Below are 27,416 nucleotides of genomic sequence, written 5' to 3'. Positions count from 1 at the left end.
TAGTTGCCTGGATAACTGCATTGCAAAATTCAGAGAAATGCAAATTTCAAAGGGTGCCTGTGTTTAAATATTGTTTCAGAAAGTGCAAAGTTGGTAGGTTTATGTTTAAATGAGAAGCTTATCCAACTTCTCCTCCATTCCAACAGCTTAGCAAAATACAATAGGAACATTCCAAGTCAATTCAGAATCTGGGCAATGTGTAGCAATCTAGTATTTGTATAAGCCTAAGAAATTTTCAGGCATGGCCGGGCGTATAGTACTTTGATGTGGCAGAAGTTGGATCTGAGACCCAAATGCCAAGCTACATATTTGACTTAACATAGCACACAAAGTATCCAATTCCCAGTAGGAAAAGTTTGCACAGAAACCCATCAACACCCTCCACCCTCCACACCAAACATTGCCAGACACCTGCCCCCAAACCATACACAAAAAACAACCAGGCAACACTCCCAAACCCTTCACACAAAAGCTGTCATGTAACACCTCCCCTCTGCACAAAAATACCCCACACAACACAACTTGCTAGCAATTGCCCCGATCCACCCACAAATATAGCCAGCAACACCCACACCCACCCCACAGTACAGATGCATGCAACACACACACATTCAGACTCCCCAAATAACACACCCATGTATGCAATGAGAGACTCAGGCAGATTGAGGGGATGAGACTAATAGTGGGTCCAACAGTCAAGAGGGCAGTTTCTGCATGTGCTGTAGAGGGAAGTGAGGGGCAGGTGATAATGATAACAACAACAACAACAACAACAACAACAACAACAACAACAACAACAACAAAATTTTATTTATACCCCGCCCTTCCCGGTTTAGAAACCGGGCTCAGGGCGGCCAACAACAAATATAAAACATTGATTAAAAACGACTTAAAAACAGCATAAAATACAACATAAATGTAGCATCACCAGGGCTAACTGGACAAGTTAGTACTGCTAAGGCCAGCAAGGAGACCAGGGAAGAATTTAAATGTGGGGACCCAGTAGGGTTTCTTCATATAAAAAGGAAAGGGAAAAAGGAATAGAAGATCAGGCTAAATTGAAGGCCAGGCGGAATAACTATGTCTTACAGGCCCTGCAGAAGGAGATCAAGTCCTGCAGGGCCCTAGTCTCATGGGACAGAGCATTCCACCAGGTCGGTGCCATCGCTGAAAAGGCCTTGGCCCTGGTGGAGGATAATCTGGCTTCTTTAGGGCCCGGGACCTTTAAGCATTTGTTATTCGTAGACCTTAGGGTCCTCTGCGGGACATACCAGAAGAGGTGGTTCAATAAGTATGAGGGTCCTAAGCAACATAGGGCTTTAAAGGTCAAAAACAGCACCTTAAACCTGACCCAGTACTCCACCGGGAGTCAGTGCAGCTGGTAAAGCACTGGGTGAATATGCTCCCATGGCAGGGACCCCGTGAGGAGCCTCGCTGCAGCATTCTGCACCTGCTGGAGTTTGTGGGACAGTTTCAAGGGCAGTCACGCATAGAGCGAGTTACAGTAGTCAAGCCTGGATGAGGCTCTTCAACCTGGGAAGGTAGTCAATCTAGAAGAAGGGAAACTGGTTGCTTTGGAGGACATATTTCGAAGAAGGAAAGGCTAAGGGGTAAACCCTACACAAATCACCTTATATGCCGCCTCCTGGGAACTGCTGCAGCCAAGCTGGTGCCAAATGCATTGCTCTGCTTTCCTTTGGCCCACATCAGCGAGGCCAAGAGGGGAGCCTTATCATCTGGGCAGCCCAGGACCTCCATACACATTGCCTAGGCTTGTGCCCCCAGAGAGGTCACTTCGGTGCTGCTAACTCAGCGGTTTAACTTCACTCCCAGAGGCACACTCGATTGTCTCTCAAGACAGATGGATGCCAACAATGACAAATTGGTGAGCAATCTGGCCATTGCATTTTGCACCATCTGAAGTTTCCAGACCATCTTCAGAGGTGGTCCCATGTACTGTGCAACACATTACAGTAATCCAGCTAAGATGTTACCAGACTGTAGTGCACAGCTATCCCCGTACTGATAGAGGAATAGCTGGACCACCAGATGAAGCTGACAGAAGACCACCTGAGCCACAAGTGACAGCAATGGCTAGGGGAGCACCCCCAAGCTGTGTACTCGCTCCTTCAGAGGGAGTGTAACCCCTCAAGAGCAAAATAATAATAATAATAAAATCATTCCAGTAGCACCTTAGAGACCAACTAAGTTTGTCATTGGCATGAGCTTTCGTGTGCATGCACACTTCTTCAGATACACTGAAACAGAAGTCACCAGACCCTTATGTATAGTCAGAGGGTAGGGAGGGGTATTACTCAGAAGGGTGGTGGGAATGGGTGATGGGCTGGTAAACCTGTTGATGACTGTTAACGACTGCAATTGGTCTTGCAGGAAAAAGCAAGAGGTGAGATGGCTAAAGATAGCTTTATCATGTATAATGAGATAAGAATCCAATGTCTTTATTCAGACCAGGTCTCTCCATGGTTTTAAGCTTGGTAATGAGTTGCAATTCAGCAACTTCTCTTTCCAGTCTGTTTCTGAAATTTTTCTGTAATGAGACAGCTACTTTGAGATCTTGTATAAAATGTCCTGGGAGATTGAAGTGTTCTCCTACTGGTTTCTCTGTCTTGTGATTCCTGATGTCAGATTTATGTCCATTTATCCTTTGGCGTAGGGTTTGGCCTGTTTGTCCAATATAGAGAGCTGAATGGCACTGTTGGCATTTGATGGCATACACAATGTTAGAAGATGAGCAATTAAATAGTCCTGAGATGGAATGTTTGATGTTGTTGGGGCCAGTAATGGTGTTGTCCAGGTGTATGTGGCAGCAAAGTTGGCATCTGGGTTTATTGCAGGCTCTGGTACCAGTGTCCATGTTAAGTCTGGTGGTGGTATTATTGTGGGTGAGGAGTTGTTTAAGATTGGGTGGCTGTCTGTAGGCAATGAAAGGTCTTCCTCCCAGAGCTTGAGAAAGGGAGCTGTCATTGGCTTAGGAGAGGTTGTAGATATCTGATGATGCGCTGTACTGTTTTAACTTGGGAGCTGTATGTGATTACTAGTGGTGGTCTGTTCTTTCTTTCTTTCTTTCTTTCTTTCTTTCTTTCTTTCTTTCAAGAGCAGACAGTCTTCCACCCATCTGGTCTAGGGAACCAACCACTAACAGTACCTCTGTCTTATCTGGATTGAGCTTCAGTTTATTGGCTCTCATCCAGTCCATTACCAAGACATGACACCCACTCACCCACTGCCACACCTGTAGATGTAAAAGAGAAATAGAGTTGTATGTCATCGGCATACTGCTGACAACACACTCTGAAACTGAATGACTCCATTCATCAGCTTCATATAGATATTAAACAACACCCCTGTTGATAAAATTGAGCCCTGAGAGACCCCACATAGAAGGTCCCATGGTGCCGAGAAACACTCCCCAAGCATCACCTGCTGAAGACAACCATCCAAGTAGGACCGGAACCACTGCAAAGCACTCGTAACTCAGATAGCCTCTCCAGGGGGATACATTGGTTGATGGCATTGAAAGCTGCTGAGAGGTCAAGGAGGATTAACAGGGATATATGGCCCTTGTCTGTCTCCCAACAGAGCTCAGCATATAAGGTGGCCAGGGCAGTTTCTGTGCCAAAGCCAGGCCAAAACCCTGATTGAAATGGATCTAGAAAATCCAAGAGCACCTGGATTTGGTTAGTGACCACCTGCTTAAGAACCTTGCCCAGAGGAGGGAGGTTGGCGACTGACTGGTAATTAGGTTCTTGGAATCTAGGGGTAGTTTCTTAAGAAGTGGTCTTGTCTTCTTCAAACAAACAGGAACCACCCCCTCTTGGCATCGACCACCTCCATGCCCTAGGCAGCTGTCTCCTCTTCCAAGAGGGGCAAGGGTCCAATCCAAGCACCTTGTCCACATCCTCCAGCTTCATCTACTGAAATTTGCGCAGCAGAACAGGATTAGTTTCTGCATTACCTGCAGTTTGTCCATTTGAATACAGAGGTACAGGGTTCGTCAATGAGGGTGGAGGTGTATCCACACCTGCACCATGTCATTGTGGGTGGCTATATGCCAGTATCGCAATCACCACTTCCTTCTTCATTCGCCTGGGGCATAAGCAGGAAGGAAAAGGCATGAATAACCTTATCAAGGGGAGGGTTTTCAAAACTGCAATAAGTAACCACTCACTCTTGTGGAGGGTGGGATCTAGAATAAATCTAGATTGAAAGCAGCTGTTGAGGATGAGTATAAATGATTCTGGATTGAGAAAAAAACTACATTTTTGTGAATGCAGTCCATATCTGAGAAAGAAAAAAGCTGTGGGCATGGGGCAATTTCGATTACAAAAAAATGTAAACCACCCATTTCCTAGTACTGCAGCTATCACTGTCACCATCCACCAAGACTTTGATGTGCCAATACACCATTTTCCTAAAGAAAAATAATTTGTGCCCAGAATTGGGATTGAAAATATTAAATGAGGATATTCAGAGCAGAAACATGAATGATATTCAGAGCTCCATATGTATTAAATAGTTCATGGCACAATGAATTATCTGGATGAATTCTAGCAGATCACAGAACAGCCTGTTTATCCTAGTCCTGCTTCTCCCGACTGCTCTTTGGGACACTGGTCATATTTTAGATTTTGTTGTTGTTGTTCTAAGCTATGTGAATAGCAAGCTACCCCAGGATGGATGTAGTTTGTGAACCCTAAAAGTTTAAAGCACATAGCGAAGTGATGACTCTCCAGATGTTACGATATACAAAGAACCTAGATTAAACTAAAGTTACATCTGATACATCCTTGTCTTTTGAGCAATGTTCAGTCTGGTGTTTCTTGAAAGGTGGCATATATGTAAAAAAACAACAACAGCTCTCCTCTGCCACTCATGCTCAGCATCTTGAATTGTATTTGGAACTATAGTCTTTTTGGACTCGGACATTTCATTGAGTCATTTTGACTGATAGAAACATTTTCCACAAATTTCCCCAGTCTGTTTTTAAAAACATCTCATTGATGATCCTCACCATTTCCTCCAGTGGAAAATTCATACCCACTGTCCTGCTGTGATCATTTTCGATTTCTTACAGATATTTTTCATAGCACATGTAGGGTGGTGTGGGGAATAAGAAAGGAACCCTCTGCCTTTCCTGCAACATAGGGACACACACTCTTTCAATGGAGTCTCTTGGGGGGGGAGTTGGTTTTAAGGGATAGTTTCAAGGGGATATTTGGAGTGCTTTGGGACACACTGACAATACACCAATGGTGACAGGGTGTGTCACATTGTGCCTGCACTTTGCAGTATATGAAGTATACATAATTAAGCAAAGTCATATAGGGAGTATATGTGGCAATCCAAGATAATTACCTCTGATCATTAGAAATGTCCAGTTTTTGCATCGTACTGTTTTCATTATGTAAATTTGAATTAATCTAATTTTTTGCAGATCCAGAAAATACAAACTAGTTTAATGGTTGTGGGGGTGTAAGAAGATCAGTATAAATACCAGCATCTCACAGCTGGAGAGCATCACACTCACCTGCCAGACTCCTATCATCACAACTGAAGCCAAGGTAAGCAGCTCTCCTTTCAAGCATCCATGCAGCCTTGCTTTGGGTGATGTGCATCTTTACCGCAGTTCTTTTTATCATGGGTACTTCTTCTAAACTGTGGGTTTGGTGATAGAATGTATTGCAGTGCAGAAGTAGGAACAAGTATATCTGTATTCTGAAGGATCCTGAAATGATGAGCCGTTTTGGTCTTCCCTCAGAGCTTTTGAATTCCATCATGACCACCCTGCCTGAAGCCAATGCTAAATTCGCTGTCGACTTTTTCAAAGTTTTGACCACTGAGCACCCATGCGACAACCTCTTGTTCTCCCCTGTGAACCTCACCTCAGGCCTGGGCCTACTCGCTTATGCATCTGGTTGTGAACAAGCCCCTCAGATCGAGAAGGTGGGTCTAATCAAGCAGTAGAGATGCAGCCTTCAAACTGGGTTCATCAGCAGATACCTTTCCATCACTGGTCATATTTGATACAAGTAGAGAAAAAGAATGACTTCACTGTGGCTTGATCCAGTAATAAGAACAGTCAACGCCTCTACACAAAATCCCATAAACGTGCAGAGATCGAATAATATTGAATCACCAGGCATGGAGTAGAAATTTGGTTGAGGAGACATTTAAAATGGAATCTTCCAAATTTGTAGTTTTCAAAACAATATGTTGAATCATTTCTATGCAGGAAGATATCCATGACATATGATATAAGAGTCATGTGAATCGTCCCTAAATACATATCAGGATAATAAGTGCTGCTGTTTTAATATTGCCTGTGCAACTGAAGCAATGTTCCACTTTCATTCAAGGTCCTGCATTGGGATGAAGTGAAAGAGTGTGACAAACCCAGAAGCAGGAGCCTTGGACAATCAACAACCAGACTAAGAAGGGTATGTAGAAGAATGCTTGGATAAAGATTAGGAGTATCCCTCCCCTCCCCAAAGAACCCAGCTTGCATATTAGTATTGTCTTCTGTTATCTCAACATCAAATCCATGCCTGTTGGGCAAAAACGTCTCTAAAGGAAGAAAAGGGGCCTTGAGCATTGAATCAGCTCTTAAAAATGTAAACGTCATTTTCGTAAATATATTTGCAACAAAATAATTGGATGTGAAGTTTACATCACTCCTTGAGATGAAGGAGGATTAGATCATGAATGTATATGTCTGATATCAGTGCAACGTCAGAACAAGGATTTGCTGATGCTTGAAAGACTAATTTGGTTTCATGCCAATATTTCTTATTCCTGTATTGTAAATGGGCTGGGATTGAACTACCTATGGATGCAGGCATTTTATAACTTTATTGCAGACCCAAGGCGCTGGTGGTGCCAAACCGAGACCCCGTCCTGAACCCAAACCTTGTGACAAAAGACGAGTCATTCACCGTCCAGCTCCTTGCCCTGAGCCTGAGCCTGAGCCACGTTGTCCTAGACGCGTAAGTTGTGAAGCATCTGGAGAGTTTCATCTAAATAGTAATAATTATTGCACACACACACACACATTTAGGGGGTTATCACTAAGTATTCTAAATGATGCCACACAACTTGTGATAAAATCCACAGGAAAGTAGGAATGAATCTGCTTAGGAATGAAACTTGCTTAGATGTGAGGTTCACTGGGTGATGATGATTCAGTCACCATCATTGCCCATCTAATGTATCTCAGAGGGTTGCTGTGAACATAAAATTGAGTAAATCACAAGAAAGATGTGCTGGGCTACCTGGAGGGATTCCGATGTGATAAATGTTTACTTCAAAGTAGGCATTCCTGAGTTCAATATGACTTTCAAGCAAGCATTGTTACTTAAGAGAAGTCTGTAAGTTTTCTTTCTCACAAGATATACCCTTATTCGTGAGAATTAACCTTTTTCTTTTTGAATCCTTAGGATGTTCCTTGCTATGAGTGTGAGAAGCCTGAAGGAATCCATACAGCATTCAGCAAAATCCTCGCAACTCTTAATGAGCCCAGCACCAACTATACCCTGAGCTTTGCCAACAAGCTCTATGGAAACAAGGACATTGCCTTCATCCAGGTAATGCAACCTGCAATAAACTGTATTTTACCATAAATGGGTTCATCATCTACTGGTGGCTGTCAAAGCTGTGCCTCATTCCCAGGCCGTCAGAGAGATCTATAAGCGCATTAGGCAGTATTCAAATGCGAGAGATGGCTCTGGACATTTTCTGTTTTGTTATATATTTACTGATACATTGATTTTTCTTGCTTTGTTCAGAAATTTGTTTTCTGTGCTCTGAAACTGTACTTGACTGAAGTGGATGGAGTTGATTTCCATAATGCCCCCGAGGAAGTAAGGAGACTCATCAACCTTTGGGTGGAAATCCGTACCCATGGTAAGAACACAGAGTGCATTAATGACGTCTTCCTCACATAACTTTCATGACATGGAGGTCTCCGATCTTTGGTCTTCTGATGCTTGTTCAAAAAACCAGTTAAATCTTTCTTATTCCACAAGAATAAACTAAGACCCCACTGTTACCTCTGCTTTCCTTCAAACCTGAGGAAAGGTAGGATTGATTTGTTGCAATAAACTGGTGCCCCTACTATTTTATTTGCTTATGAAAACAATTAAATGCTCCCATTCGGTTGCAAAGGGCTACTTAGGCTATAATTAAGTATTTATTCAATCTGTTCCATTCATCTCCATCAATTGTGAGCTACAAATTGTATGCTCCCCTTTTATTTGGAGGAATGCAGTAGAGTAGTTAAAACCTGCCCCCACCCCCAAAACCTATTGTAACAATTTCTTTTCCAGGTAAAATCAAGGACCTTCTCCCCAAGGACAGCTTTGACTGCCTGGTTCAGCTCCTGCTGGTGAATGCTCTCTTCTTCAAAGGACAATGGGAAGTGAAATTTGACAAAGAGCTCACAGAAGAAGCCCCCTTTTACCCTCATCATGCAGATGAGGTGAGTTAGAAACATATTCATACCTTCCTAGCTTCTTTAGTGCAGAGACAATGGACCTTGTAACTTCCAGAATACATGTTTAGTGTTGGGTATTGAGTATTGATGGAGGTCACTTGAAACACTTGGTGCAAGGAAGGCTCTGCAATTAACCTTTCCCAATAGAAGCCACTGAGAGAATGAAAGAAAGAAAGAACTTCCCAAAGCAAACTAAGTTCCTTCTCTCTTTTTAAATATTTACTTTTTTCATTTTCTTCACAGAAGGAATGCCACAGCGTGCAGCTGATGCACAGGAAGGGTGTCTACAATGCAGGGACAATTGACCTATGCAATGTTCAAGTCCAAGTTCTTGAGATCCCCTACAAGGACAATGAACTGACCTTCGTTCTACTGCTGCCAGTAGACTGCAATGCAGAAGCTCTTGAACAGGTAAATGGTCTTTCCATTCTTATGATACTGTCCCTGGTGTTTTAGCCATCACTGGCCCTCAATTTCAATAATACTGGTATGGAAAAAGTCTGCTTATTTATATTTCTTATTGTATTCACCCTTGTTTTGATTCAATCTGGGACTGGAATGATATCACTGTAACTTCTATGTGTTCCTCTAGCTGGAAGATGGACTTAGCCATGAGCATCTGCTTGACCTGTCCTGTCATCTGAAGGCCATCGAGGTGGATGTGGCCATTCCCAAGTTCAGCTCCGAGAAGAGCATTGAAGCCAACGAATACCTGAATCTGCCAGATCTGTCTGATCACGAAAAGGCCGATTTCTCCGGAGCAACCACAACAGAAGGCGTGGCTCTGACTCAGCTGGTCCATGATGCTGCTATCGAGATTGATGAAGAGGGTGGTGAAGAACCAGAGGCAGTCCCTTGCACCAAGGATAGGCGTCCACGTCGGGAACCTGTGGAATTTCTGGCTGACCATCCTTTCCTCTATTTCATCCGGCACAATTGCACCCAGAGCATCATTGCTCTTGGAAGATTTGCTAAGCCAGAATAAAGGAAGAGTTCGTGCAACAAAATCAATGGAAAATGGATACGGAAAATATTTTATAGAAGCATATTGTTTTCCCCTCTCCTCTTTACTCAGCAAGGCCAACCTTTGCATTGCTTTGGGCAAAGAGAACTTTCATTGGGTGGCGGGCTTAATTTTCATGGTATGACAATAATGTTTTATAAGATTGTTGCTCTACCTGCCTTCTCCTGTCATTTTACATCTTTTCAATAAGATGTTTGATAAATGACAATATTCGGTAAGTGCATTTCCCCCTGAACTATAGTACTGCGATGGAAGAAGCTGCACTTCTTCGGGCCACAACAAACATTTTCCAAATGGAACACTGGGGTGGAACCTGAAGTCAGGAAAATGGCGCTATTCTGGAATCTGCTTCTTGATGAAAGCCGTCTTGTTCTTTCCTGATGCAAATCTGCCTAACTAATTGAAGCAAAATTGTATGCATTCTACTGAATTATCTTGCCTGAAATCAGCATGAGGCTGCCACGCTAGATCTACTTACTTGGAAGTAAGCCCTGCTGAATTCAGTGGGATTTTTGAGGAGAGATGTATTGGACCACACTATGAAAGAGGAAACTACAGTCTGGCTCTTGGAAATGAAAATCTTTCCACGTTGCTTGTGAGATTATAGCTTTTCTTTGAAACTTATGAAACTTTCTTGCATCTTTTGTACTGAAGCTGCACACTATCTGAATAAACAAAGCATTTAATAAAACTTGTTTTGCAGTTTTCACTCCTGTGAGATATATTGCAGAGTACGAGTTCTCATGGATTGGGATGGCAAATCTTCCCCAGGCACTCAGACAACAATTTTTATGACTAAAGTCATCCCCTCCTTCGCATTTCAAAAACTGAAGAATTGTTGTGCATGACATCGCAAGATGAGTGGTATTTGGGGGTGGGGGCACAGAAATCAGTAACTTTCCCCCAAAACATAGAATAAGGTAGAGGTTGAGTCTGAAACCCAAATGCCAAACCATGTATTTGACCCCACACAATGCAACAAAATATTCATTTCCTAGGAGGAAAACGTCCCACAGAAGTACAGACAGGCAGCTCCAGTTGCCCCAAACTTTTCCTTTCCTTTCCTAAGAATGCCTCTGAAGGAAAAAAAGATGTCTGGAAGCTAGCCATTGCCTCTGGAAGAGTTTAAACAAGTGGGGGCATGGTTTGACTTCCTGATACATTGGATCAGGGGCAGGGAACTTTTCTGGACCAAATGCAGACCCCCCGTGCCTCTGAATCTAAACCACCAGACTCTCCCCAGCCCAGCCCTTAATGTTATATGTTATCCCTGTCACCACAGCAGTGCGAGATCCCAGGGGTTCAGGCGCTTACCCAGGGTTTGCTTTTGCTTCAGAAATGATGCACAGCGGAGACTGTAGTGCAGGGGCGTACCCAGGATCAAAACTAGGGGGGGGAGCCATGGTCATTCAGGGGCGGGGCCAAGACACAGGAGGGGAGGGGCCACTAAGTGGGAATGTGGGCGGGGCTACAGAGCCCAGGTGAAACTGACCTTTTTTTAGGGAGCTGACACCACACTTACACATTATCTCTGCTTGGGAAAATAAAACAGGAAACATAAACAAACCTCAGTCAGTAAAGCATGAGACTCTTAATGTTGTGGTTGCAAGCCCCATGTTGGGCAAAATATTCCTGCATTGCAGGGGGTTGGACTAGATGATCCTGGTGGTTCCCTTCCAACTATGTGAATGATTCTGTTGTATCTGAAGGGCTGTTCACAGGAAAGATAGAGCAAACTTGTTTTGGGAGAGATGCTTGTGCTGTGATTCCTGCACTGGAGGGGTTGGTCTAGAGGACCCTCGGGGGTCCCTTCCAACCATCTAGTTCTGTGATCCTATGATTAAAATACTCCAAGAAATATACAAACAGGCTTCTCTGTGGCAGTCACTGGAAAGGGCTCCAGGGGCGGCCATCCCACAGAAAGTTTGGTATGTGCCCTGCCAAACCACCCTCTAGCCCAAGCCCCATTCACCAGGTGAGACCTGGTGAGCTGAAGGAGTGCTCTGCAGTGGCAATGGGGCTGCCCAGGAGAGCTTGGCTGGGGATCTATCTATACCTATCTATAGGGCTGATTCATTTTATCTTAGGTAGGATTTAAAGATTAATAAACTGCCAGTGATCAAATCAAACCCAGCTCCTAATTTTAACCCCTCACCCCTCCTGGGAAGAAGAGAAATAAGAAAGGGGGGCAGATGGAGAAGGTCATATGCAGATCTTCAGACATATTTTCTCTCCAGCAAAGACTTGATAGGTGGGGTGCCTTCTGTTCTTACAAAACTTGATCCCCCCCCCACTTTAAAACGTACAAAAAAGTTAAAATGCTGAAATAGATTGAATTTCACATCCACTTAATTGGATATTCCCTGGTTCTAGTATTATGAGAAGGATTAAAATCTCTCATTCCCACCCCCAATTACTTGCCTTTTTTCTAAAAGTTATAATGCCCCAGGTTTTGTAACATTTCCTCATAGGGGAATTGCTCCAACCCCTGGATCATATTGGTCACTCCCCCTCCCCGCCAATAATGTGCTTTGCTGCCATAGCAATAAGTATGCTCTCATAGACCCAACCTTCAGCAACATAGCCTTTCAGTTTTGTTCCGTGTACATGCTGTCAATTACTACCTGATAAACTGCAAATATGGTACTCACAGGTACATGATCCACGGAGTCAACCATTCATCCTATTATTTAATGTAAACTGCTTAGCTGCTTGTTTTAGTTGCTTTATACTAAGTCAATTGGTCAATCTTGTTTAGTATTGTCTACATTGACTGGCAGCAGCTTTCCAGAGTTTCTGACTCTACCCAGACATGCCTGCAACTGAACCTAGGGCAATGCAAGGCAGTTGATCTATACTGAGCTACAGCCCAGAAAGCATAAACCAGGAACCAGAGGAGCACTTAAGAAAGGACAATAACAGTTTGCTATAATTTGGCAAGCTTTGGATACCTAAACCAGCTCAAGAGAGGGGCTTGCATTTCTTTGAGGTGAAGAACTGAAATACACAGGTTCTTCCTTTGAAACAAAAGAATGTCAGGGATTTGCAAGATGCAAATTAAATCCCTGCCCCCAGGCAAATCTACTTGGGGTGTGAATTGGATTTGAGCTCACAGCTCCTTCTTTATGTGGCTGTTGAGCTCAAACGAACAACAATGGGCTGGGCACAGGAGGAGCTGCTGCAAAAAAGATATTTTAAAAAGCAAAACTTTTGAGGCCATTTATCATACAGTAATAATTTTCACAATTTGCCAGACCAAAGTGAACTAAAAAGGAGGGTTGAAGAAGGAAGGAAGAGCTTGCAGGAAAACCTCCTTCGGATTGACAGCGAGTCAGGGAGGGAGAGGAACAGCTTTGCTGAGGCTGCTGCTCACAACTCGAGCCGCTGCCTTGCCGGGTGGGGAGGGGGAGGGGAAGCCACTTTGCTGGGAGGGAAGGAGCCCCGCTGGGGCTGCGAGATAGGGAAGGAGCCGAAGGGAGAACAGCAGCTTTGCCGAGGCTGCTTCTCCCGACTCGAGCCGCTGAATTGCCCAACAGTCAGGCGGGGAGGGAGGGGCAGGAGCCGCTTTTCAGGGAGCTGGTCGGCAAGCTGCCGTGTCGGGTGTTTATTTTATTTTTATTTTATTGCTTCTAGAGGGGGGCAGGAGCCCCCACCTGCCGGTGCTGGGTACGCCCCTGCTGTAGTGTCTATATGGTTTTATTTACACATATATACAACCTTGGTTTACTGTAGAGGGAGTTCCAGCATTACACTCTGCTGGTTCTGAAGCTTCAACGGTGACTGAAGCTTCAACAGGAAGCTTGACAGTGACTTTGAAAGGCTCCAGCAGCCAAGAGAGAGGTATGTGTGTTGTGCTCTATGTATTCCAGCAGCTCATCCATGGATTCTAGTGCTCTCTGCACTGTCTGGTGGCTCTGGGCCAGAAGGATGCTGGATAGCTCCGGGAAGGATCTATCAATAGAGAAGGTCCTTTGCTCCTTTCATAGGTGCAGCAGGTTTTGGTCTAAAGGCAGAGAAATCCACTGTGCCATCTCAGTCCCTTTGTTCCAGCCTGTCACCCTCAGCTCACAGAGTGTTCTGCCCCCCCCTTCTCCCTCTCGCTGCCAACAGGCTCCATGGATCTCTCCCCGTAGCGAAAACACAGCTAATAAGCTCAAATCATATACGTGACTGACACTCTTCTTTGGAAATTCAACCAATATCCAGACTTTAACATTCAAAAAATTTACTTGCAGAAACTTATAGATGAATGGAAACATAATATTTAGAATCATGTGCTTACCCAAGCATGGGATTCCAGTCTCTTCTTCTGATTTCCAAACAACTGTATTTTTTCATCTCTTTTCAGAGCTCAGCCCTTTTAGCCTTCTGTGTCTCAGTTAGGCCATGCGTTGCAGCGCCTATGAGAGATGTCCACTTTTACCTTCTCCTGCAGCTTTGCTCTCTTTCTTTCAAGCAGAGAAGAAGCACTCCAACACTCGATTCAACTTAGCAATGTTCACAGTTGTAAATTGTAAACCACCCATTTCCTAGTACTGCAGCTATCACTGTCACCATCCACCCAGACTTTGATGTGCCAATACAACATTTCCCTAAGGAAAATGAATTTCCAGTCATAGGCATGCTTCCGATCGTTTGAAAGAGGAAGGGGCTGAGAGGTGGATATTGAGGGGAGTGGGTGTCAGGGCTTTTTTCAGCCAGAACTCACCTTCTCAGGTGGCAACCATTCCCATTATAAGAGAACAAGGGGTAGTTCATGGCAAAACAGCACTGGTGGATGTAGTTGAGATTTGGTGTCATTGCTCAGTGGCTTCTATTGGGAAAGGTTCAAGCTACATGTGAGACTCAAATCCCACGAACCATTTCCCTGAGATATTTTTAAAAGCCCACTCATCCCTCTTGGTGTGGCGTCGTTGCAGGACGGCAGAGGCTTCACTGGGGGCCTCGATGAGGGAACTTGAACTTCAGTGCCCTTCCTGATAAGCGCTGGGGGCATAAGCCCCCGTCGCCTATCAGGAACTAGATCCTAGCCTGCGCCCTGCTTTGGCAAATGAGGATTCAGGCTGGGACTTGGGCCGTGCTGGGGGTGGAGCTGATGGAGCAGGTAGGCTTCCCTCAGATCTGCTCCTTGCCCCATTTAAGCAGCCTACACCTGGAGCACTACCTGTTCGTTAAAAGTGATCTGGTCTGCAAATTTATAGAGGGGAGGAGGTCCAGGATATTTTGCTGCCAGATCCCCCCCCTCCCTTCTAGGTCAACACTGTTGGTGTACGTTTCCGAGCACAATTCAAAGTGTTGGTGCTGACCTTTAAAGCCCTAAATGGCCTTGGTCCTATATACCTGAAGGAGTGTCTCCACCCCCATTGCTCAATGAGATCCAGCGCCGAGGGACTTCTGGCGGTTCCCTCACTGCGAGAAGCAAAGCTACAGGGAACCAGGCAGAGGGCCTTTCAGTAGTGGCGCCCGCCCTGTGGAACGCCCTCCCGTCGGAGGTCAAGGAGATAAACAACTACCTGACATTTAGAAAACACCTAATGGCAGCCCTGTTTAGGGACGTTTTTAATCTGTGATATTTTAATGTATTTTGGTATTTGTTGGAAGCCGACCAGAGTGGCTGGGAAAACCCAGCCAGATGGGTGGGGTATAAATAAATAAACAACAACAACAACAACAACAACACTGTAAAAAGTCTTGCTATGATTTTGTAGACCAATTCCTGCCTTCTGTTATCCCCTCCACCAGCGGTGGCTAGTGCTCAATGGAACTGGTAGAGAAGAAGACAGGTAGGCAATTCGTCGGTGGAGCCAGATCTGATGATCAGCAAAGCCAACACATTTCTAGTTTTCCTTGCTAAGTTGTGCACAGGAAAGACTGGGACTAAAGAGGAAGAACCTGGGAGTGCCATTCCTGTACTGGTTGTACAAAAGACAGGTGAGGGCTGAGTGAAGGTAGACTGATTTTGTTGGGGCACTGCCCCCCTAGCCCTAGCAGGTGACCTCCACTGCCCTCCTTATGAGACCTACTTAAGTAGATTGCATGTAATAAGCAACCCCGTTACAGTTGGCCAAGCTTACCGGCTAATAAACACCTATATCAACATCAATATAGATCTCCTTACCTGCTCTCTCTATATCTCAAATACTACCATTCACTAATGAAGCTCCAGGGTGATTTACATCAATAAAGAATGTAAAAACGGTACAATAAAATATAAGCTGGATATGATAAAAAGCAACTCAACAACTGTAAGAATGGTAGAAAAGGGCAGGACTTGATTTCCATGCACACTGTTGTGTAGCATGGGGGGCAGAGTGCAAAATTCTGAGAGAGGAGCAACCAGGCGCCCCGACAACAGGCTGTCCCCTCAAGGCTGCATGACTGAGCTCCTGCCACCTCCCAGAGCTGCGGGGAGGCAAGCCATGCCCAGGCCGGGCCTTCAGGGTTGGATCACGCACCCTTCTCCTCGTGGCCTGTGAAGGGACACCTGCATGCTCCACCCCTGGGCTGGCTGAGCTGGGAGGCAGCAGAGTCGCCAAGCCTAGAAGCCACATGGTCATTGTGACGAAGTGTCCTCCCTCTCTATTACTAAAAATGCGCCACAGGAATCCAGGGGTGAAACCACCACCCTCACCCCCACTTCTCCTGCTGCCTTAAAATAAACCCCTGTTACTTGGGTTCCTTAGTAAAGAGAGTCTTCCAGCTTACGTGGCCTGGTATCATGAGAAACTCTAGGCTGAAAGACGGAATAACCTCCTGGCTACAGTAAAGGGTCTCACTCAGTTTGATTCCCCACTGCAAAAGTTTGCCCTTTACACCCTGGCAACTTTGTAGCACCCCAGGTTATCCTCCTAAGCCTCCTCAGTGTAACTCTAAGACACAAACCGTTGCCTCTATTCCCGAGGAAAGTTTTGTCCTCTATTGAGCCACCACTTCTGTGAGTTTGGATACCCAGCTGGCATAACTAAGCACATCCACTAACATTTAAGAAAGCTTTATTTAGACTAGATGACTTTTAAATGCGTAATGGTTCCATGTGTACAGGCTCTTAGATCATATTCTTAGTTTCAATTAACAATGGCTAGATAATATAATTCAATTAAATTCCTCAGAACACTTTAAGATCTCCTACGCCTACCCACACTCTCCCTCGCTCCCACAACCCTCTCAACCGAATTAACTGCCTCCCATTCCTTTTAAACTCCTGGCAGTCCCGCCCCTCAGGAATGGAATGCGTCATTTATCCAGGAGGTTGGGGTTTAAACTCTCTGCACCCTGGAGTTCTTTTGCCCACCAGGCCAATCTGTCACAGTCATCACCACCAGCAGTGGCAGCCATGTGAGCCATGTGCCTCACGGGCTTGGTGCACATTCCTCAGCACATGCCTCTACCCCAGCTGTCCAGTCCAACACTTGCCCTGTCCCAGGCACCAGCAACCCATGCTACGGCACTGCATCCACACCCCACTGCTAGAGATCAAGTAATCTGTAAATTCAGCTATTCTTAATTCTTAAATATAATAACAGCATGAATTAAAAGCAGACTGGAGCATCCAGTTCTTTGAAGCCCCCTTCAGAAATAATAGGGGAGGGAGCACACCTCCCACTGGTGGTCCCTTGCTCATGCTTTTCCTTGGTGGCAGTGGCAGAAATGAGTACATTTCCCACAATGCCCAACCTGCCATAGAAGGCCTAGAGGACATCTTAATGAAGTGCTTGCCTAGCAGCTTGTCTCACTTAAACAAGAACGGAAGAGTAACGAGAAATTTCTGACTCCAAGGTAGATATCAATAACTCCATTGCCACCTAGTGACTAAATCATATAATGACACTGTCCGAACCATTCGGGAATTAAGAGGGCGCTTGCTAACATAGAAATGAACTAACACTCGGTGTGCCCAAACTCCCTCCAGTACTGTGCAAGGTGTAGAATTAATCTATTTTCAGTCAATTCCCATCTATGTCAAGTGATTTCTTCCTTGATATAGATGTCCTTTTCCTTCCACAAAATGGGTCTGTGTTTTATCCTCAGGGGAGATGACTAGCAATGTGAGAGAAAGGACAGGCATAAGAAATGGTGGATCATTGGCATGTTCCAGCTGCTCTGTCACTGACTAGTGATAAGCAATTGGTTATACTGAAAACTTCAATTTTTGACATTGTAGTTTTGCTTGTTTACCTTATGACATCATTTTTGTTTGTTTGTTGGACCAGTTTACATGATTTTGTAGTATTTGTATCTTGTTATTCTTCTCTTTACTTTTATTACTTTGTGCCCAGGATTGGAACTGAAAATATTAAATGAGGATATTCAGAGCAGAAACATGAATGATATTCAGAGCTCCATATGTATTAAATAGTTCATGGCACAATGAATTATCTGGATGAATTCTAGCAGATCACAGAACAGCCTGTTTATCCTAGTCCTGCTTCTCCTGACTGCTCTTTGGGACATTGGTCATATTTTAGATTTTGTTGTTGTTGTTCTAAGCTATGTGAATAACAAGCTACCCCAGGATGGATGTAGTTTGTGAACCCTAAAAGTTAAAAGCACATAGCAAGTGATGACTCTCCAGATGTTACGACATACAAAGAACCCAGATAGGTAGAACTAAAGTTATATCTGATACATCCTTCTGTTTTGAGCAATGTTCAGTCTGGTGTTTCTTGAAAGGTGGCATATATGTAAAACAACAACAACAGCTCTCCTCTGCCACTCATGCTCAGCATCTTGAATTGTATTTGGAACTATAGTCCTTTTGGACTCGGGCATTTCATTGAGTCATTTTGACTGATAGAAACATTTCCCACAAATTTCCCCAGTCTGTTTTTAAAAACATCTCATTGATGATCCTCACCATTTCCTCCAGTGGTGAATTCATACCCACTGCCCTGCTGTGATCATTTTCGATTTCTTACAGATATTTTTCATAGCACATGTAGGGTTGTGTGGGGAATAAGAAAGGAACCCTCTGCCTTTCATGCAACATAGGGACACACATTCTTTCAATGGAGTCTCTTGGGGGGAAACTTGGTTTTAAGTGATAGCATCAAGGGGATATTTGGAGTGCTTTGGGACACACTGACAATACACCAATGGTGACAGGGTGTGTCACATTGTGCCTGCACTTTGCAGTATATGAAGTATACATAATTAAGCAAAGTCATATAGGGAGTATATGTGGCAATCCAAGATGATTACCTCTGATCATTAGAAATGTCCAGTTTTTGCATCGTACTGTTTTCATTATGTAAATTTGAATTAATCTAATTTTTTGCAGATCCAGAAAATGCAAACTAGTTTAATGGTTGTGGGGGTGTAAGAAGATCAGTATAAATACCAGCATCTCACAGCAGGAGAGCATCACACTCACCTGCCAGACTCCTATCATCACAACTGAAGCCAAGGTAAGCAGCTCTCCTTTCAAGCATCCATGCAGCCTTGCTTTGGGTGATGTGCATCTTTACCGCAGTTCTTTTGTCATGAGTACTTCTTCTAAACTGTGGGTTTGGTGATAGAATGTATTGCAGTGCAGAAGTAGGAACAAGTATATCTGTATTCTGAAGGATCCTGAAATGATGAGCCGTTTTGGTCTTCCCTCAGAGCTTTTGAATTCCATCATGACCACCCTGCCTGAAGCCAATGCTAAATTCGCTGTCGACTTTTTCAAAGTGTTGACCACTGAACACCCATGCAACAACCTCTTGTTCTCCCCTGTGAACCTCACCTCAGGCCTGGGCCTACTCGCTTATGGATCTGGTTGTGAACAAGCACCTCAGATCGAGAAGGTGGGTCTAATCAAGCAGTAGAGATGCAGCCTTCAAACTGGGTTCATCAGCAGATACCTTTCCATCACTGGTCAAATTTGATACAAGTTGAGAAAAAGAATGACTTCACTGTGGCTTGATCCAGTAACAGTCAACGCCTCTGCACAAAATCCCATAAATGTGCAGAGATCAAATAATATTGAATCACCAGGCATGGAGTAGAAATTTGGTTGAGGAGACATTTAAAATGGAATCTTCCAAATTTGTAGTTTTCAAAACAATATGTCGAATCATTTCTATGCAGGAAGATATCCATGACATATTATATAAGAGTCATGTGAATCGTCCCTAAATACATATCAGGATAATAAGTGCTGCTGTTATAATATTGCCTGTGCAACTGAAGCAATATTCCACTTTCATTCAAGGTCCTGCATTGGGATGAAGTGAAAGAGTGTGACAAACCCAGAAGCAGGAGCCTTGGACAATCAACAACCAGACTAAGAAGGGTATGTAGAAGAATGCTTGGATAAAGATTAGGAATATCCCTCCCCTCCCCAAAGAACCCAGCTTGCATATTAGTATTGTCTTCTGTTATCTCAACATCAAATCCATGCCTGTTGGGCAAAAACGTCTCTAAAGGAAGAAAAGGGGCCTTGAGCATTGAATCAGCTCTTAAAAATGCAAACGTCATTTTCGTAAATATATTTGCAACAAAATAATTGGATGTGAAGTTTACATCACTCCTTGAGATGAAGGAGGATTAGATCATGAATGTATGTGTCTGATATCAGTGCAACATCAGAACAAGGATTTGCTGATGCTTGAAAGACTAATTTGGTTTCATGCCAATATTTCTTATTCCTGTATTGTAAATGGGCTGGGATTGAACTACCTATGGATGCAGGCATTTTATAACTTTATTGCAGACCCAAGGCGCTGGTGGTGCCAAACCAAGACCCCGTCCTGAACCCAAACCTTGTGACAAAAGACGAGTCATTCACCGTCCAGCTCCTTGCCCTGAGCCTGAGCCTGAGCCACGTTGTCCTAGACGCGTAAGTTGTGAAGCATCTGGAGAGTTTCATCTAAATAATAATAATAATTGCACACAAACACAGGAATGAAACTGCTTAGGAATGAAACTTGCTTAGATGTGAAGTTCACTGGGTGATGTTGGGTCAGTCACCATCATTGCCCATCTAACGTATATCAGAGGGTTGCTGTGAGCATAAAATTGAGTAAATCACAAGAAAGATGTGCTGGGCTACCTGGAGGGATTCAGATGTGATGAATGTTTATTTCAAAGTAGGCATTCCTGAGTTCAATATGACTTTCAAGCAAGCATTGTTACTTAAGAGAAGTCTGTAAGATTTCTTTCTCACAAGATATACCCTTAAGAAGATTAGCAGCCAAGTGTCCTGAGAATTAACCTTCTTCTTTTTGAATCCTTAGGATGTTCCCTGCTATGAGTGTGAGAAGCCTGAAGGAATCCATACGGCATTCAGCAAAATCCTTGCAACTCTTAATGAGCCCAGCACCAACTATACCCTGAGCTTTGCCAACAAGCTCTATGGAAACAAGGACATTGCCTTCATCCAGGTAATGCTAATTTTGGCCCCTATGGGAGAACCAAGTGCACATTGCAACCTGCAATAAACTGTATTCTACCATAAATGGATTCATCATCTACTGGTGCCGGTCAAAGCTGTGCCTCATTCCCAGGCCGTCAGAGAGATCTATAAGCGCATTAGGCAGTACTCAAATGCGAGAGATGGCTCTGGACATTTTCTGTTTTGTTATATATTTACTGATACATGGATTTTTCTTGCTCTGTTCAGAAATTTGTTTTCTGTGCTCTGAAACTGTACTTGACTGAAGTGGATGGAGTTGATTTCCATAATGCCCCCGAGGAAGTAAGGAGACTCATCAACCTTTGGGTGGAAATCCGTACCCATGGTAAGAACACAGAGTGCATTAATGACGTCTTCCTCACATAACTTTCATGACATGGAGGTCTCCGATCTTTGGTCTTCTGATGCTTGTTCAAAAAACCAGTTAAATCTTTCTTATTCCACAAGAATAAACTAAGACCCCACTGTGACCTCTGCTTTCCTTCAAACCTGAGGAAAGGTAGGATTGATTTGTGGCAATAAACTGGTGCCCCTACTATTTTATTTGCTTATAAAAACAATTAAATGCTCCCATTCGGTTGCAAAGGGCTACTTAGGCTATAATTAAGTATTTATTCAAGCTGTTCCATTCATTCTCCATCAATTGTGAGCTACAAATTGTATGCTCACCTTTAATTTGGAGGAATGCAGTAGAGTAGTTAAAACCTGCCCCCACCCCCAAAACCTATTGTAACAATTTCTTTTCCAGGTAAAATCAAGGACCTTCTCCCCAAGGACAGCTTTGACTGCCTGGTTCAGCTCCTGCTGGTGAATGCTCTCTTCTTCAAAGGACAATGGGAAGTGAAATTTGACAAAGAGCTCACAGAAGAAGCCCCCTTTTACCCTCATCATGCAGATGAGGTGAGTTAGAAACATATTCATACCTTCCTAGCTTCTTTAGTGCAGAGACAATGGACCTTGTAACTTCCAGAATACATGTTTAGTGTTGGGTATTGAGTATTGATGGAGGTCACTTGAAACACTTGGTGCAAGGAAGGCTCTGCAATTAACCTTTCCCAATAGAAGCCACTGAGAGAATGAAAGAAAGAACTTCCCAAAGCAAACTAAGTTCCTTCTCTCTTTTTAAATATTTACTTTTTTCATTTTCTTCACAGAAGGAATGCCACAGCGTGCAGCTGATGCACAGGAAGGGTGTCTACAATGCAGGGACAATTGACCTATGCAATGTTCAAGTCCAAGTTCTTGAGATCCCCTACAAGGACAATGAACTGACCTTCGTTCTACTGCTGCCGGTAGACTGCAATGCAGAAGCTCTTGAACAGGTAAATGGTCTTTCCATTCTTATGATACTGTCCATGGTGTTTTAGCCACCACTGGCCCTCAATTTCAATAATGGTATGGTATGGCATGGCATGGTATGGAATGAATACTGGTATGGAAAAAGTCTGTTTATTTATTTTTCTTATTGTATTTACCCTTGTTTTGATTCAATCTGGGACTGGAATGATATCACTGTAACTTCTATGTGTTCCTCTAGCTGGAAGATGGACTTAGCCATGAGCATCTGCTTGACCTGTCCTGTCATCTGAAGGCCATCGAGGTGGATGTGGCCATTCCCAAGTTCAGCTCCGAGAAGAGCATTGAAGCCAACGAATACCTGAATCTGCCAGATCTGTCTGATCACGAAAAGGCCGATTTCTCTGGAGCAACCACAACAGAAGGCGTGGCTCTGACTCAGCTGGTCCATGATGCTGCTATCGAGATTGATGAGGAGGGTGGTGAAGAACCAGAGGCAGTCCCTTGCACCAAGGATAGGCGTCCACGTCGGGAACCTGTGGAATTTCTGGCTGACCATCCTTTCCTCTATTTCATCCGGCACAATTGCACCCAGAGCATCATTGCTCTTGGAAGATTTGCTAAGCCGGAATAAAGGAAGAGTTCGTGCAACAAAATCAATGGAAAATGGATACGGAAAATATTTTATAGAAGCATATTGTTTTCCCCTCTCCTCTTTACTCAGCAAGGCCAACCTTTGCATTGCTTTGGACAAAGAGAACTTTCATTGGGTGACGGGCTTAATTTTCATGGTATGACAATAATGTTTTATAAGATTGTTGCTCTACCTGCCTTCTCCTGTCATTTTACATCTTTTCAATAAGATGTTTGATAAATGACAATATTCGGTAAGTGCATTTCCCCCTGCACTATAGTACTACGATGGAAGAAGCTGCACTTCTTCGGGCCACAACAAACATTTTCTGAATGGAACACCGGGGTGGAACCTGAAGTCAGGAAAATGGCGCTATTCTGGAATCTGCTTCTTGATGAAAGCCGTCTTCTTCTTTCCTGATGCAAATCTGCCTAACTAATTGAAGCAAAATTGTATGCCTTCTACTGAATTATCTTGCCTGAAATCAGCATGGGGCTGCCACGCTAGATCTACTTACTTGGATGTAAGCCCTGCTGAATTCAGTGGGATTTTTGAGGAGACATGTATTGGACCACACTATGAAACAGGAAACTACAGTCTGGCTCTTTGAAATGAAAATCTTTCCACGTTGCTTGTGAGATTATAGCTTTTCTTTGAAACTTATGAAACTTTCTTGCATCTTTTGTACTGAAGCTGCACAATATCTGAATAAACAAAGCATTTAATAAAACTTGTTTTGCAGTTTTCACTCCTGTGAGATATATTGCAGAGTACGAGTTCTCATGGATGTGATGGCAAATCTTCCCCAGGCACTCAGACAACAATTTGTATGACTAAAGTCAACCCATAAGATAAGGATCCCCTCCTTCGCATATCAAAAATTGAAGAATTGTTGTGCATGACATTGCAAGATGAGTGGTATTTGGGGGTGGGGGCACAGAAATCAGTAACTTTTCCCCAAACATAGAATAAGGTAGAGGTTGAGTCTGAAACCCAAATGCCAAACCATGTATTTGACCCCACATCATGCAACAAAATATTCATTTCCTAGGAGGAAAACTTCCCACAGAAGTACAGACAGGCAGCTCCAGTTGCCCCAAACTTTTCCTTTCCTTTCCTAAGAATGCCTCTGAAAGAAAAAAAGATGTCTGGAAGCTAGCCATTGCCTCTGGAAGAGTTTAAACAAGTGGAGGCATGGTTTGACTTCCTGATACACTCTGGATCAGGGGCAGGGAACTTTTCTGGACCAAATGCAGACCCCCCCATGCCTCTGAATCTAAACCACCAGACTCTCCCCAGCCCAGCCCAGCCCTTAATGTTATATGTTATCCCTATCACCACAGCAGTGCGAGATCCCAGGGGTTCAGGTGCTTACCCAGGGTTTGCTTTTGCTTCAGAAATGATGCACAGCAGAGACTGTAGTGTCTATATGGTTTTATTTACACATATATACAACCTTGCTTTACTGTGGAGGGAGTTCCAGCATTACACTCCTCTGGTTCTGAAGCTTCAACAGGAAGCTTGGCAGTGACTTTGAAAGGCACCAGCAGCCAAGAGAGCGGTATGTGTGTTGTGCTCTATGTATTCCAGCAGCTCATCCATGGATTCTAGTGCTCTCTGCACTGTCTGGTAGCTCTGGGCCAGAAGGGTGCTGGATAGCTCCTGGAAGTATCTAACAATGGAGAAGGTCCTTTGCTCCTTTCATAGGTGCAGCAGGCTTTGGTCTAAAGGCAGTGTCTCAGTTAGGCCATGTGTTGCAGCGCCTATGAGAGATGTCCACTTTTACCTTCTCCTGCAGCTTTGCTCTCTTTCTTTCAAGCAGAGAAGAAGCACTCCAACACTCGATTCAACTTAGCAGTGTTCACAGTGGATTCTAAAACACAGTTATCTTGCTTCATATAAAATGGAGTCTCTCCTTCACCATGTGACCAATGTTAGCCAATCACGTGTGAACTACCAGAAAACTCTCCAGAATTCACATACCAATCATTCAAGTTTAAACACATAATAATGCATACAAGCTGTCACGGTGGCCAGAGAAGGCTACTTCAGAGTAACGACTCTACACAGCTCTGCATTTTGTCTTTTATTGGTGCTGAGTATTTACAGTGCTAATGGCAGTGCTATTTACAAAGACACATCTGTTCAGCTTGAATCAGAACCTCCAAGTGGCTTTTGGCGCGTCTTGCGCCAGCATAACAACTTGGGGAGACCCATCCTCTTCCCCCGACGCTTTCTGCGAAGTTCCGGAGTTGGGGGGACTGGCCTGCCCCCTTCCTTCCCCCTTCCTGTCCCACCTGGGACGATGGCTCTTCTACCCTGCCAGAGCCTTGGACACCACTTCCTGTTTCCCCACTTGAGCTGGAGCTTTCCCTCTTTTCAGCCTCGCTCGGGGCTGGGCTGGAACTCAGGAGGGGAGGGGCTTCGCGATATCCCTTGCCCCTCACATCCACCCCCCTCCCAGGCCCCCCCGTCTCCCCTCCCTAGAGGCTGCACGGGTGTCGGTGGTGACTGAAAGCCTAAAAACTCCGTGCTGTCCGAGCCGGTTGGTGTGAACACCTCCCCCCAGTCCCGTTGGCCCCCTCCTTCCTCCTGGGAAGAGGGAAAGCCCAAAAAGTCCGTGGCCTCAGAGCTGGTGGGGGTGAAAATCTGCTGCCAGTCCACCTCTTCTCCTGACTGAATGGACCTCGGAGATGCCCATATCTCCTCCTCCGTGTCCTCAAACTCTGCTTCCCATCTCCATGGTGAACTGCTTTCCCCCTCCTGTGCTTCCTCCTCCTCCCACTCCCGTTCCATGTGCCAGGGCTTGGGCCTGTGTGGGAAGAGGGCGTGGAATTCTTCCACTAAGAATTCCTCTTGTATCTGGGTGGCTGGGACCCATTCATTTTGGGATGGCGGGGCGTCCTCCCATGCCATGAGGTACTCCAGGCCCCCCACCCCCCTTCGTGAATCAAGGATGGCCGTTGCTTCATTGAGTGGCTCCCTGCCTCCACTCTCCCCCCCTCCCTCGGGGGTCTGTGCGCTGCCTCGGAACCTGCTACTTTCCCTGTACGGAGACAGCAGCGATCTATGAAACACTGGGTGCACCCTCATGTCCTCTGGCAGTGCCAGCCTGTATGCCACCGGGTTTACCTGCTGCGTGACCGTGAAGGGGCCCAACCTTCTGGGTGCCAGCTTCTTGCACCTCCCTCTGGTGGGAAGGCCCTCCGAGGACAACCAAACCTTGTCCCCCACCCTGATGGCCTCCCCCGGTCGCCTGTGGCGATCTGCCCCCTTCTTGTACGCTTCTTTGGCCCTCAACAAGTGTTCTCTGAGCTGCTGGTGCACCGTCTCCAGTTCCTCTGCCCAATCCTCTGCCTGTGGGCCCTCCTCCTCCTCCTCCCCCTCCCTCTCCGGGAAGGATCTGAGGTCGCGCCCGTAGTTGGCCTTAAAGGGCGACACCCCTGTGGAGACGTGCACCGCATTGTTGTAGGCAAATTCTGCCAGTGGCAGGCGATCCACCCAGTCCGTTTGCCGCTGGCTGACGTAGCATCTCAGGTACTGCTGCAGAATTGCGTTGACCCTCTCCGCCTGTCCATTGGTCTGCGGGTGCCGAGCCGTCGACAAGCTGACCTCCACCTGCAGGAGGTTCATGAGCCGCCTCCAGAACCTGGAAACAAATTGGCGGCCTCGATCCGAGATAACTCTTAAAGGTAATCCATGCAGTCTGAATACGTGGTCAACAAACAGTTTGGCTGTCTCTTCTGCAGAGACCGCCCTGGCACACGGTATAAAATGGCACATTTTGGACATGAGGTCCACCACCACCAACACTGCGGTCTTGCCCCTGGACGACGGCAGGTCTGTGATGAAGTCCATGGACACTACTTCCCACGGCCTGTGTGGTGTGGCTAATGGCTCCAGCAACCCTGCTGGTGGTGCTCTGACCACCTTTGCTCGCTGGCATATGTCACAGCCCCTTACATAGTCCCGAACATCTTCCCGCACCCCTGGCCACCAGAAGTGTCTCATGACTAGGTGAGTGGTTTTGTCCCTTCCAAAATGACCCGCCGTCGGGTTGTCGTGCATCTGCTTGAGGACCTTACCTCTGAGCTGGTTGGTGGGCAGGTACAGGGCTCCCCTGTAAAAAAGCAACCCCCTCCTTTCCTCAAAGTCTTTTGCCTGCTCCCTCCCCCCTCGCAGCTCTCTGAAGATGCGGGTGGCAAACTCATCTGCTGCCGTCAGTGCTGTGAGTTCTGCCTCGCTCACCACTGCTGCTCCGCAGGACCATGCGGACGGGGGGAAAATGTGCCTGGGTGCTGGGGGCAACTCCTCCTCCATGTACTCTGGCTTACGGGATAGGGCATCCGCCCTGACATTCTGCTCCCCGGTATGTAGTGGATGGAGAAGTTGAAGTGCGAGAAGAACTCTGCCCACCGTATCTGCCGCTGGTTGAGCACCCTGGCCGTTCTCCAGAACTCCAGGTTCTTGTGGTCCGTGCACACCTGAATGGGGTGCTTGGCGCCCACCAGGAAGTGTCTCCAGTGCTGGAAAGCAGAGTGGATCGCGAGAAGCTCCT

At 45.2% G+C, this 27,416-nt stretch overlaps 2 protein-coding genes across 2 annotated transcripts; both read left to right on the top strand.

Moving 5' to 3' along the window:
- The first annotated feature begins 5,796 nt into the window (after positions 1-5,796).
- Positions 5,797-9,494, top strand: LOC118078144 (serpin B3-like). The gene is made up of 7 exons (XM_060278240.1): positions 5,797-5,964; positions 6,378-6,458; positions 7,455-7,601; positions 7,803-7,920; positions 8,343-8,494; positions 8,753-8,920; positions 9,102-9,494. Exons 1-7 carry the CDS (start codon positions 5,797-5,799, stop codon positions 9,492-9,494), a joined length of 1,227 nt encoding a protein of 408 aa, XP_060134223.1.
- Positions 9,495-19,150: 9,656 nt separating this feature from the next.
- On the top strand, positions 19,151-22,858 carry LOC118090134 (leukocyte elastase inhibitor-like). The gene is made up of 6 exons (XM_060278239.1): positions 19,151-19,318; positions 20,750-20,896; positions 21,136-21,253; positions 21,677-21,828; positions 22,083-22,250; positions 22,466-22,858. Exons 1-6 carry the CDS (start codon positions 19,151-19,153, stop codon positions 22,856-22,858), a joined length of 1,146 nt encoding a protein of 381 aa, XP_060134222.1.
- Positions 22,859-27,416: the final 4,558 nt, after the last annotated feature.

This window comes from Zootoca vivipara, chromosome 8, assembly GCF_963506605.1.
Source record: "Zootoca vivipara chromosome 8, rZooViv1.1, whole genome shotgun sequence".
Classification (NCBI taxonomy): Eukaryota; Metazoa; Chordata; class Lepidosauria; order Squamata; family Lacertidae; genus Zootoca; species Zootoca vivipara.
Note: the sequence above shows the minus strand (reverse complement) of the source record. Positions and strands in the feature narration are given on the sequence as shown.